At 40.0% G+C, this 13,957-nt stretch overlaps 1 protein-coding gene across 3 annotated transcripts in view; it reads right to left on the reverse strand.

Moving 5' to 3' along the window:
- Positions 1-13,957, reverse strand: part of CFAP92 (cilia and flagella associated protein 92 (putative)) — a 138,079-nt gene that overhangs the window by 90,109 nt on the left and 34,013 nt on the right. For all 3 annotated transcript variants that reach the window (XM_081051101.1, XM_081051100.1, XM_081051099.1), the window contains one exon: positions 13,464-13,610. In XM_081051101.1, coding sequence (XP_080907227.1) covers positions 13,464-13,610 — 147 coding nt within the window. The remainder of the gene's footprint in view (positions 1-13,463; positions 13,611-13,957) is intronic.

The raw sequence follows: 13,957 nt of genomic DNA on the forward strand, positions 1-13,957 counted from the left end.
TTTTGGATGACTGATTCAATTTCTTTACTGGTGATCGGTCTGTTTAGATTTTCCAGTTCTTCATGGTTCAGCCTTGGAAGGCTATATGTTTCTAAGAACTTGTCCATTTCTTCTAGGTTATTGAATTTGGTGGCATATAGTCCTTCATAGTATTCTTGGATGATCCTTTGTATTTCTGTGGCTTCCGGGGTAACTTCCCCTTTTTCATTTCTGATATTGTTCATTAGTGTCTTCTCTCTTTTTATCTTAGTGAGTCTAGCCAAGGGCTTGTCAATTTTGTTAATCTTTTCAAAGAACTAGCTCTGTCACATTAATTTTTTCTATTGTCTTCTTGTTCTCTATTTCATTTAGTTCTGCTCTGATTTTTGTTATTTTATTTCTTCTGCTAACATTGGGTTTCATTTGTTCTTTTTTTTCTAGTTCTTTAAGGTGTAACGTGAGATTATTTACTTGAGATTTTTCTTGTTTCTTGAGATAGGCCTGTAATGATATAAATTTCCCTCTTAAAACTGCTTTCGCTGCATCCCAAAAGTTTTGGTAGGATGTATTTTCATTGTCATTTGTTTCCATGTATCTTTTGATCTCTCCTCTAATTTCTTCTTTAATCTGGACGTTCTTTAAAAGTATGTTGTTTAATCTCCATGTATTTGTGATTTTCCTGCTTTCTTTTCGCAGTTGATATCCAATTTCAAAGCCTTGTGATCAGAGAATATGCTTGGTATGATTTCAATCTTCTTAAATTTGCTGAGGCTGCTTTTACGCCCCAATACATGGTCTATCCTTGAGAATGTTCCATGTACACTCAAAAAGAATATATAGTCTGATGTTTTAGGATGAAGTGCTCTATGTATGTCAATTATGTCCATTTCATCTAATGTGTCATTTAGGGCTGCTACTTCGTTATTTATTTTCAGTTTGGATGATCTATCCATAGCTGTCAGTGATGTATTTAAGTCCCCTAGTATAATTGTGTTTGGTCAATTTCTCCTTTTAGTTCTGTTAGTAGTTACTTGGTATATTTAGGTGTGCCCTGATTGGGGGCATAAATATCGATGACTGTTATGTCTTTTCTTGTATAGTCCCCTTTACCGTAATGAATTGTCCATCTTTGTCTCTTGTTACCGTTTTCACCCTGAAGTCTGTTTCGTCTGATATCATTATGGCTACACCTGATTTTCTCTGGGTACCATTTGCTTGGAGTGTCAATTTCCACCCTTTCACTTTGAGTCTGTGCTTGTCTTTGTAGCTGAAATGTGTCTCTTGGAGACAGCAGATGGTTGGGTTTAGTTTTTTGATCCAATCTGCTACTCTGTGCCTTTTTATTGGTGAGTTCAGTCCATTTACATTTAGGGTGATTATTGATACGTGAGCATTTCCTGTCATCTATCTTTAGTTTTCTGGTAAGGCTGTGTCTCCATTGTTTCTTTGCCTTTTTGTTGTTGTCTATTATTTCTGTGTGGTGGTATTCTATGATGTTTCCCTCTGTTTCTTCTTTTATTACAGTATATATTTCAGTTCTGGATTTTTTTTGAGTGGTTACCCTTAAGATTATGTAAGAGAAAGTTTGATGTTTAGAGTATTCCATTTTCTTCAGCACACTGACTTTCTCCATTCCCATATTCCGGTTCAGGCCTTTATTCTCCCCCTTTTTATGTTTTGGTTGCCACAAGTTGTCCTTGTTGATGGTGGTCTAATAGCCTCCTTTAGGATTTCTTATACTGCAGGTGGTGAATTAGAAAATTCCCTCAGCTTCTGTATGTCTGGAAAGGTCTTTATTCCTCCTTCATATCTAAAGGATATCTTTGCTTGATATGTTATACTTGGCTCATAATTTCTCTCTTGCAATAGTTTGAATATTTGGTTCTACTCCCTCCTGGCTTGTAAAGTTTCTGCTGAAAAATCTGATGATAATCTAATGGGCTTTCCTTTGTAAGTTACTGTCGTTTTTCCCTGGATGCCGTGAGGATTCTTTCTTTGTCGTTGATTTTAGACAGCTTCAATACAATGTGCTTTGTAGACGCCTGTTGGGATTGAGGTAATTTGGTGCTCTATTTGTTTCTTGGATTCGAGGATCCAGTTCTGTCCACAAGTTTGGGATTTTCTCATCAACTATTTGTTTGAATATATTCTCTGTTCCCTTCTATATTTCTTCTCCTTGTGGTATGCCCATTATTCTTATATTGCTCTTTCTGATGGAGTCAGAAAGTTCTTGTAGAGTTCTTTCATTTCTTTTAAGTCTCAAGTCTCTTTTTTCTTCCATCCATGTAATTTCCAGGTTTCTATCTTTGAGGTCACTGATTCTTTCCTCCATCTGGTCAACTCTACTACCTGAGCTGGTTATTTCATTCTTAATTTCTTCTATTGAGTTCTTAATCTCCAATTTCTATTTGGTTCTTTCCTAAAATTTCAATGTCTCTCGTAAAATGCTCATGTTGTTCCGATTGTGTTTCTGAGTTCATTAAACTGCCTTTCTGTGTTTTCCTGCATCTTGCTGAGTTTTTTCAGAACTGCAATCTTGAATTCTCTGTCATTTAAATCACATGTTTCCATATCTTTAACTTCCTTTTTTGGAGACTTTTAACTTTCTTTCTGAGCTGTCTTGTTGCCTTGGTTATTCTAGCAATTACTGCTTTATTTCTCTTCCTAGACATCTACAGGAGTGGCTTCTGCAACAGGTTGATAGGAGGAGGTCTTTTTTTTGTTTTCCAGTACTTGTTGGTAGAATGTTTTATGTTCTCTCCGACTGTAGCCTATTTTATTTCTCGCACTGTAGTGCTGTTTTCTCTGCACTATTCCAGCTTTTCACACAACGGGGGGATTCCCTGGGAGACAGGCCTCTCCTCTGTTAATAGTTCGCCTGAGTCACAGGGCGCAGTGTCTGTGTGGGTATGCCGAGAGTTTTTGAAGTTCCAAAGCTCTTTCTGTACCAGATTCAGAGCCCCTTTGTTTCAGCAGTTCTGTTTACTCCTGCAGGGTTCCACCCAGATAGGTGGGGTCAGGGACGGGGTGAGTTGTGAGAGGTGGCCCAGTGCAGTGGCAGCGGCCACCACCACAGCCGGTCCTGCTTCCACAGCTTCATCTCCTTTGCCGGAACTAGTTGGACTGTGAATTTGTGTCTGCGGTCCACAGTTCCCAGAACAGCAAATATTCTGTTCTTTTGATCTGACACTGCTACTTTATCGCTTCTAGCACCGGGCAGGTGGGGGTGGGGCGAGCTCTGGGAGGGTCGGGAGGGGGTGGCTAGTCTCCGTGCCTAAGGCTTCCGTTCTCCGCTCGGCAGTGAGGGCTTAAACCACTGATTTCAGCCCTCTTCCCTCAGTCTTTGCTCCGAGGTCTGCCGTGAGCGAGCGTTGGGTTCAGCGGTTTTGTATGCTGCCCCCTCAGCTCTGTGGGCCATAAACGGAGCCCTAGCAGTCCGAGTCCTTCCCACTCCCGCAGCTGCGGTAGTTCCGGGATGTAGTGAGGTCTGCGTCCTGCGCCCCCGCGGCTCTGTCTCCGCACTTCTCCCTTCCCTCCTCCCCTGCTTGCTCGATTCACCCACCTTTAGGTGAATTCAGTAGTGGGCCTGTTCGTCTTGCCTGTCTGCTGTGCAGGGAGTCCTTTGTGGAGTTATTGTTGTTCAATTTGTTGTAAATTCCAGGGGGTTTACAGAGGCTCACCTCATGCCGCCATTTTGATGATGTAACTTCCATGAGTCAAATTTCAAATGCTCAGTAGCCACGTGTGGCTGGTGGCTACTGGACTGGACAGTGCAAATGTAGAACATCTACATCACTGCAGGAAGCCGTGTTGGAGAGTGCTACTCTAGGCAATTATCTTAGAACACATTCAAGCACAAATCATGCCAGTGTCTATTCTGGTGTCCAGCAGGGTTGCTTTAACTGCTGTGGTCTCTTGAGAAAAGCATAGATACTGATGTCTGACATACTGATATACTTGAGCCAAATCAAGTATGGCACGCCTCCCGCTATGTCAGTTTTGCCATAGTGTGACTAGAGAAAGTATGGGTGAATTGTGCCACTGTGTGGCACACAGACTGCTGTGAGAATACACTTCTCATGAAATGTGTCCAGTTCACCAGGTAGACACATACTGGTATCGGAAAACAATTCAAAAAGCTCCAGTTTTGCAAGCAGAGAGGCCTAGGCGCAAATCCTAGATCTGACTCTTAGTCATGTGATCTACAACAATGAGAGGCTCTTTGATGCTCAATATACTCATGTGCACAATGGGCACAGATATCACCCTTCTTAGGGTTATACATATGAAGGTGCCAGGAACACTGCCCAGCACATAGTACATGCTCAAAAAACAAGTTCTATCACTTTCAAAATGCTTGTAAATATGTTTCTAGGGCACATAAAAACCCAGTCACTCATGCTTAGAAAGAGTAGTCACTTCCAAAACAAGTCCTGAGCCCAGTGTGTGCAGCTGTCTGTATGGGCCATGAGCACCTCCTGGGCAGCCCTCCCTGCTCCCACGTGATTCTCTTCAATAAAGCCGACTCATTAAGGCCATAACTAATTATGATTTGTGTTCCAGAACTTTGAAAGTGTTTTCATATAAAAGACTTTCAAGTATAGAAAAGAATTTCCAGTATAAACGTACTCAAATCACACTCATAAATTTAGGGAGATGTTAGCCATAATTACAGGGTAGGGTTTCTCAACCTAAGTACTACAGATATTTGGGGTCAGATAATTCTTTGTTGTGTGGACATTTAGCAGGATTCCATTAGATGCCAACAGCATCCTGCTCACTTATGACACCCCAAAATGTCTCCACACACTGTCAAATGTTTCCTGGTAGGCACCAGTGCTTGAGTTGAGAACCACTGTTCCAGAGTAAGGGGAAAGGTGTGGGGGAATGGATACGTTATGATTTGTGCACTTAACAACTGCTAGACTTGAATATGCATTAATGCCATTTAATCCTCAAACAACATTGTGTGGTTGCTATCATATTTTCTTTACATATGGGGAAACTGAAGTCCAGGGATGTTAAGTAATCGTCTAAGGTCTCTTGGTTAACAAGTGTTGGAACTAGTGTCCAAACTAGTACTGTGTGGCTAAGGTTAGCCCCTCCAATACTCAATTAAAATAAGAGTTTATTCCAAACACAGAATCTTTCTAGAATCTTACTGGGTTACTAGCTAACCAGTATTTACCACTAATGTATGCAAGTCTATGGCCTAATTTGAAACTGAAGATGATTATCAAAATAATCATACTGGTTTTGGAATAGATCTTATGCTACTATTTTATGGGAAACACAAATATACAATTGGCCTGCTGAGTCAAGGCCATTCTCGGTTATTACCATGAACCATGACATCAGTGTTAGAAAGGTTATCTTTCTGTTCTCCTTGCTGGAAGCCCACTGTCCTGCACCCAGCTCACCCAATGTCCCGACAGAAGCAACTGCCACCTCCATGCCAACAACCTCTGTGTCCTACTGTGTGCAAGGTTCCATGCTAAGCAGTATACAAACATTATCTCATGTGATCTTTACTACAGACCTCAGTGGTAGGAATTATTACTTCCATTTTACAGATGAGGAAACTGAGACTCAGAGAAAGCAGGTAACTTGCTGGTAAGTGGCTGAGCCAGGACTCAAAGTCAGTCGAGCTCTTGCAATAACTGTCATATTACACAGCCACCACAGCACAGGTTAAAGAGAGGGGAGGCTCAGTCATCTCTTGGCTTCACTATTCTGTAAACAGCCATACTAGGCAGGCCAAGACCATTCGAGATTCTCCTTCCCCTCACAGCAAAATTAAGGAACACAGCCGTGCAGGTCACTCAGAGCTTACCCACCTAGGGGGCCATTGGTTTCTCTTCGGGATTCAAGGACCATGAAGCATTTATCATGTTTGCTCCAAATAGAAGCAACATCTGTGCAGGGGGCTTGGTCCTCCCAAAGCACAACACGAGAGTGGGCAGAGTCTCTGAAAATTCACTTCTCTAGAAAAGATTATGATGTGGTGGGAAAGCTAAGGCAGTCCAAAAGGCCCAACTTTACGTGAAAGCTGATTTTCAAAAATTCATTTAAAGGTGCTAAATAAAAAGTTAATAGTATTTCCTCAAAATGCATCAACATTAACCCAAGTGCCTGTAGGAATTAGATTTTTCCAGCACCTGTAGAACTCAACACTGACTTTATATTGAGTTACACTGGGTTTTACTCTATGTGTCTGCAAACGTCAGTTCCATGTCAGACTCAAACCTAAATTTCTGCAGATTGGCCAGTAGAGGGCGCACATTCACTGTGATGGCCAAAAATTTCACAATGAAATAGGTTTGAAATTTCTCTAAGGAGAAAAGAGGAAGGTTACCCTCACCCATATTACCCTTTTAAGAATGAAGTCACATAATTTTACCAAAAATATATTCTGAGCTTTCCATCATCAAAACACATGGATATAATAAATACCTATTTATTCTTTATCAAACTGTAGAAAAACTAGTTTATAACTTGTGATAGATCTTACAAAACAACAACAAAAAAAACCAATCCTCTGTTCTGCTGTGTGACCTCGGCTAAGTTATATACTTGAATTGCCAATGGAAAATAAAATTGGTGACAATGATAACAACTCCTGACACCACTGCCACAAGTTTATTGGGAGGATCAGAGTTTGTCATGAGAAGTAAATGATGGGACATAACTATTGGTTCCCTTCCCTAATTTCCTTACTAGATGTTTTCATAAAAATCTGTAGAATTGTGTTTATTAAAAAGCACTATCTGGCAGACATCATCAAAATGACAGTGTGACTTGAGCCTCTGTAAAGCTCCCCTGGAATTTACAACTAATCAGACAACAATAACTCCACAAAGGACTCCCTGCACAGCAGACAATCAAGAAGAGGTCCACTACTGAATTCACCTCCAGGTGGGCGAATCACGCGAGCGGGGGAGGAGGGAGAGGAGAAATGCGGAGACGGAGCCGCGCTGGCGCAGGACGCAGACCTAGCTCAGTGCTCCGAGCCCGCTGCATCCCAGGGCTACCGCAGCTGCGGGAGAGGGAAGGACTCGTACTGCTAGGGCTCCGTTTATGGCCCACAGGGCTGAGGCGGGAGCATATAACACGGCTGAACCCAACGCACAAGGCAGAGACCTCGGAGCAAAGACTGAGGGAAGAAGGCTGAAAACGGCGGTTTAAGCCCTCACTGCCCACCTGAGAATGGTAGCCTTAGACACTGAGACTAGCCGCCCCTCCCAACCCTCCCAGAGCTCACCCCACCCACAACTGCCCTTTGCTAGATGGGATAAAGTAGCAGTGTCAGATCAAAAAAACAAGATATTTGCTGTTCTGAGAACTGTGGACCGCAGACACAGATCCGCAGCCCAACTAGTTCCGGCAAAGGGGAGGGAGCTGTGGAAGCAGGACTGGCTGTGGTGGTGGTCACCATTGCTCTGGGCCACCTCTCACAACTCACCCCGCCCCTGGCCCCACCTATCTGGGCGGATTCCTGCAGGAGTAAACAGAACTGCTGACACAAAGGGGCTCTGAATTGGGTGCAGAAAGAGCTTTGGAACTTCAAAAGCTCTCCGCACCCCCACAGGGACGTGGCGCCCTATGACCCAGGCGAACTGTTAAAAGAGGAGAGGCCCGTCTCCCAGGGAATCCCCCGATGGTGTGAGAAGCTGCAATAGTACAGAGAAAACATAGCACTACTGTGTCAGAGAGAAAAAGAAGGCTTCAGTCAGAGAGAAAACAAAACATTCTACCAACAAGCATTGAAAAACAAAAAAAAGACCTCTTCCTATTAACCTGTTGCAGAAGCCACTCCTGTAGATGTCTAGGAAGAGAAATAATAAATCAGTAATTGCCATGAATAACCAAGGCAACAAGACAGCTCAGAAAGAAAGTGAAAAGTCTCCAGAAAAGGAACTTAAAGATATGGAAATATGTGACTTAAATGATAAAGAATTCAAGATTGCAGTTCTGAAAAACCTCAAAGAGATGCAAGAAAACACAGAAAGGCAATTTAATGAACTCAGAAACGTAATCAAAGAACAACATGAGCATTTTACGAGAGAGATTGAAATTTTAGAAAAGAACCAAATAGAACTTCTGGAGATTAAGAACTCAATACAAGAAATTAAGAATGAAATAACCAGTTTAGATAGTAGAGTTGACCAGATGGAGGAAAGATTCAATGACATCAAAGATACAAACCTGGAAATTACACACATGGAATAAGAAAGAGACTTGAGACTTAAAAGAAATGAAAGAACTCTACAAGAACTTTCTGACTCTATCAGAAAGAGCAATATAAGAATAATGGGCAACCACAAGGAAAAGAAAGAGAGAAGGGAACAGAGAATATATTCAAACAAATAGTTGATGAGAACTTCCCAAATCTGTGGACAGAACTGGATCCTCGAATCCAAGAAGCAAACACAACACCTAATTACATCCATCCCAACAGGCCTTCTCCAAGGCACATTGTACTGAAGCTGTCTAAAATTAACACCAAAGAAAGAATCCTCACGGCATCCAGGGAAAAGAACGGTAGCCAACAAACGAAAGCCCATTAGATTATCATCATATTTTTCAGCAGAAACTTTACAAGCCAGGAGGGAGTCAAACCAAATATTCAAACTATTGAAAGAGAGAAATCAAGAACCAAGAATAACATATCCAACTTAGATATCCTTTAGATATGAAGGAGGAATAAAGACCTTTCCAGACATACAGAAGCTGAGGGAATTTTCTAATACACCACCTGCACTATAAGAAATACTAAAGGAGGCTATTAGACCACCATCAACAGGGACAACTTGTGGCAACCGAAACATAAAAAGGGGGAGCGTAAAGGCCTGAACCGGAATATGGGAATGGAGAAAGTCAGTGTGCTGAAGAAAATGGAATACTCTAAATATCAAACTTTCTCTTACATAATCTTAAGGGTAACCACTCAAAAAAAAAAATTCAGAACTGAAATATATACTGTAATAAAAAAAGAAACAGAGGGAAACATCATAGAATACCACCACACAGAAATAATAGACAACAACAAAAAGGCAAAGAAACAATGGAGACACAGCCTTACCAAAACTAAAGATAGAATGACAGGAAATACTCACATATCAATAATCACCCTACATGTAAATGGACTGAACTCACCAATAAAAAGGCACAGAGTAGCAGGTTTGATCAAAAAACTAAACCAAACCATATGCTGTCTCCAAGAGACACATCTCAGCTACAAGGACAAGCACAGACTCAAAGTGAAAGGGTGGAAATTGACACTCAAAGCAAATGGTACCCAGAGAAAATCAGGTGTAGCCATAATGATATCAGACGAAACAGACTTCAGTGTGAAAAGGTAACAGAGACAAAGAAAACATTTCATAATGGTAAAGGGGACTATACAACAAGAAGACATAACAGTCATCAATATTTATGCCCCCAATCTGGGCACACCAAAATATACCAAGCAACTACTAACAGAACTAAAGGGAGATATTGACCAAAACACAATTATACTAGGGGACTTAAATACATCATTGACAGCTATGGATAGATCATCCAAACAGATAATAAATAACGAAATAGCAGCCCTAAATGACACATTAGATGAAATGGACATAATTGACATATATAGAGCACTTCATCCTAAAACATCAGACTATACATTCATTTCGAGTGTACATGGAACATTCTCAAGGATAGACCATGTATTGGGGCGTAAAAGCAGCATCAGCAAATTTAAGAAGATTGAAATCATACCAAGCATATTCTCTGATCACAAGGCTTTGAAATTGGATATCAACTGCGAAAAGAAAGCAGAAAAAACACAAATACATGGAGATTAAACAACATATTTCTAAAGAATGACTGGGTCAAAGAAGAAATTAGAGAAGAGATCAAAAGATACATGGAAACAAATGACAATGAAAATACATCCTACAAAAACTTTTGGGATGCAGCGAAAGCAGTTTTAAGAGGGAAATTTATATCATTACAGGCCTATCTCAAGAAATAAGAAAAATACCAAATAAATAACCGCACGTTACAACTTAAAGAACTAGAAAAAGAAGAACAAGTGAAACCCAAGGTCAGCAGAAGAAAGGAAATAACAAAAATCAGAGCAGCTCAAAGAAATAGAGAACAATAGAAAAAGACAATAGAAAAAATTAATGAGACAAAGAGCTGGTTCTTTGAAAAGATTAATAAAATCGACAAGCCCTTGGCTAGACTCACTAAGATAAAAAGAGAGAAGACACTAATTAACAATATCAGAAATGAAAAAGAGGAAGTTATCACGGACACCACAGAAATACAAAGGATCATTGAAGAATACTATGAAGGACTATATGCCACCAAATTCAATAACCTAGAAGAAATGGACAAGTTCTTTAGAAACATATAGCCTTCCAAGGCTGAACCATGAAGAACTGGAAAATCTAAACAGACCGATCACCAGTAAAGAAATTGAATCAGTCATCCAAACCTTCCCAAAAGCAAAAGTCCGGGACAAGATGGCTTCACTAGTGAATTCTACCAAACCTTCAAAGAGGATCTAATACCCATCCTGCTCAAACTCTTCCAAAAAGTTGAAGAAGAGTCACTACTCCCTAACTCATTTTATGAGGCTAACATTACCCTAATACCAAACCTGGTAACGACAACACAAAAAAAGAAAACTACAACCTATATCTCAGATGAATACTGATGCAAAAATCCTAAACAAAATTTTAGCAAATCAAACACAACAATGCATTAAAAAGATTATGCATCATGACCAAGTGGGGTTCATCCCTAGGGCACAAGGATGATTCAACATCCGCAAATCCATCCATGTGATACATCACATAAACAAAATAAAGGACAAAAATCATATGATTATATCAATTGATGCAGAAAAAGCATTTGACAATATACAACATCCATTTATGATAAAAACACATAATAAAATAGGTATAGAAGGAAAATACCTTAACATAATAAAGGCCATCTATGACAAGCCCTCAGCTAATCTCATAATTAATTTGAAAAACTGAAGCCCTTTGCTCTACGTTCAGGAACACGACAGGGCTGTCCCCTATCACTTCTGCTTTTCAACATAGTGTTGGAAGTCCTTGCCAGAGCCATCAGGCAAGAGAAAGAAATAAAAGGCATCCAAATTGGGAATGAAGAAGTGAAATTATCACTCTTTGCGAATGACATGATGCTATATATAGAAAACCCTAAAGACTCCACCAAAAAGCTACTAGAAACAATCAACGAATACAGTAAAGTTGCTGGCTACAAAATCAACATACAAAAGTCCATAGCACTCCTATATACTAACAATGAAATCTCAGAAAAAGAAATACAAAAAACAATTCCCTTTGCAATTGCAGCAAAAAGAATAAAATACCTGGAAATAAACTTAACCAAGGATGTGAAGGATTTATACGCTGTAAACTTAAGACATTTTTGAAAGAAATTGAAGACACAAAGAAATGGAAAGACATTCCATGCTCATGGATTGGAAGAATCAACATAGTTAAAATGGTCATATTACCCAAAGCAATATACAAATTTAATGCAATTCCCATCAAAATCCCAATAGCATTTTTAAAGAAATAGAACAAAAAATCATCAGATTTGTTTGGAACCAGAAAACACCGCGAACAGCCAAAGCAATCTGAAGAAAAATGAACAGTGCTAGAGGTATCACACTGCCTGACTTTAGCTTGTACTACAGGGCTACAATAATCAAAACAGCATGGGATTGGCAGAACAACAGACACATAGACCAATGGAATAGAATTGAGAACCCAGAAATAAAACCACATAAATATGGACAGATAATTTTTGACAAAGAAGCTAAAAACATACAATGGAGGAAAGACAGCCTCTTCAATAAATGGTGCTGGGAGAATTGGATAGCCACGTGCAAAAGAATGAAACTGGACTGCTATCTGTCACCATGTACCAAAATTAATTCAAAATGGATCAAAGACTTAAGCAGAAGACCTGACACAATAAACTGCATAGAAGAAAACATAGGTTCGAAAATTATGGATCCTGGGTTCAAAGAGCATTTTATGAATTTGACTCCAAAGGCAATGGAAGTAAAAGCTAAAATAAACAAATGGGACTATATGAAACTTAAAAGTTTCTGCACAGCAAAAGAAACCATCGACAAAATAAAGAGGCAACCAACTGAATGGGAGAAGAGTTTTGCAAACAGTTCCTCCGATAAAGGGCTAATATCCAAAATATATAAGGAACTCATGAAACTCAACAACTAAAAAACAAACAACCCAATTGAAAAATGAGTGGAGGACCTGAAGAGACATTTCTCCAAAGAGGATATACAAATGGCAAATAGACATATGAAAAAATGCTCAACATCACTAAACATCAGAGAAATGCAAATAAAAACCACAATGAGATATCACCTCACCCAGTCAGAATGGCTATATAAACAAGAGAAATAGCAACAAGTGTTGGAGATGCTGTGGAGAAAAAGGAACACTCATACACTGTTGGTGGGAATGCAGATGGTGCAGCTGTTATGGAAGGCAGTGTGGAGGTTCCTCAAAAAATTACGAATAGAATTACCATATGACCCAGCAATCCCTCTCCTGGGTATCTACCCAAAGAATTTGAAATCATTTATACATAAAGACACGTGTGCTCCAATGTTCATTGCAGCTCTGTTCACAGTGGCCAAGACATGGAAACAACCAAAATGTCCTTCGATAGATGAATGGATAAGAAGTTGTGGTATATATACACAATGGAATACTGTTCGGCGTTAAGGAAAGATGATATAGGAACATTTGTGACAACTTGGATGGATCTTGAGAGTATAATGCTAAGCGAAATAAGTCAGACAGAAAAAGCAGAGAACCCTATGATTTCACTGATATGTGGTATATAAACTAAAAACAACAAAAGAACAAGGCAAACAAATGAGAACCTAAAACTCATAGACACAGACAATAGTTTAGTGGTTACCAGAGGATAAGGGGGGTGGTGGGAGGGAGATGAGGGTAAGGGGATGAAATATGTGGTGATGGAAGGAGAACTGACTCTGGGTTGTGAACACACAATGGGATTTATAGATGATGTAATACAGAATTGTACACCCAAAATTATGTAATTTCATTAACAATTGTCACCCCCAATAAATTAAAAAAAAAAGCAGTATCTTGTTTAGCAAACAAAATTACAGTATCTATTATTCTCAGGTTTCCTTAGACTTTGGAATCAGAGCTGGGTTCAAATCCTGTCTTTACACTTCCTTGTTTGTGGTCTTAGATAATGCATTTAATTCTCTAGGCTTCCATTCCCCTTCTTTATAGTGAGATACTTAACCCCACTTTGCTAAGATGGCTGTGAACATGAAGTTTGGTGGCATAGAGCAGGGTTTTGGTCACCATGGGCATCCTGTTTATGGACTTTGGCCACTTTTGACAAGACAACCAGAAACTGTTGGGAACAGGTGTAGCTACCTGCAAGAAGTGGCATTACTGCCAGCTGGATGGAGAAGGAGCCCTGCTTCCAGTGGCCCGCCATCTTGGGATCAGTTTCCTCTTCCGCTCGAGATTTCTCCCTTCTCTTCTGGCTTTTCATTTTCCCCTCTGATTCTTTCTGTTTAACTGAGAAATCAAAAGAAGGAAATAAGTGTTAAGAGGAGCTTATATCCAAGCTACCATATATGAATGTACACATGCTACAGAGATTTGGGAATGTTCTGGAAGCTCCTTGAAGGTGGAAGTTGTTCTTTGTGCTGCTGCCCCTTCCTAGCAACCAGAAGAGGTATCTAAAAGTGGATAGCTGAACAGTAACCAGTTATGTGCAGGGAGAAATTGAGGGGTGTCCTGATCCCCCACCTGCTACTACCAAGAATGTGGGCAGAAGGGAGCTAAGTTTGCCATGATGACAACAGCACCACAACATAAGTTTTCCTTCAAGTCAGCTCTTCACCAAACAATAGGATTGAGGT

This window comes from Rhinolophus hipposideros, assembly GCF_964194185.1.
Source record: "Rhinolophus hipposideros genome assembly, chromosome: 1".
In the NCBI taxonomy this organism is placed as follows: domain Eukaryota; kingdom Metazoa; phylum Chordata; class Mammalia; order Chiroptera; family Rhinolophidae; genus Rhinolophus; species Rhinolophus hipposideros.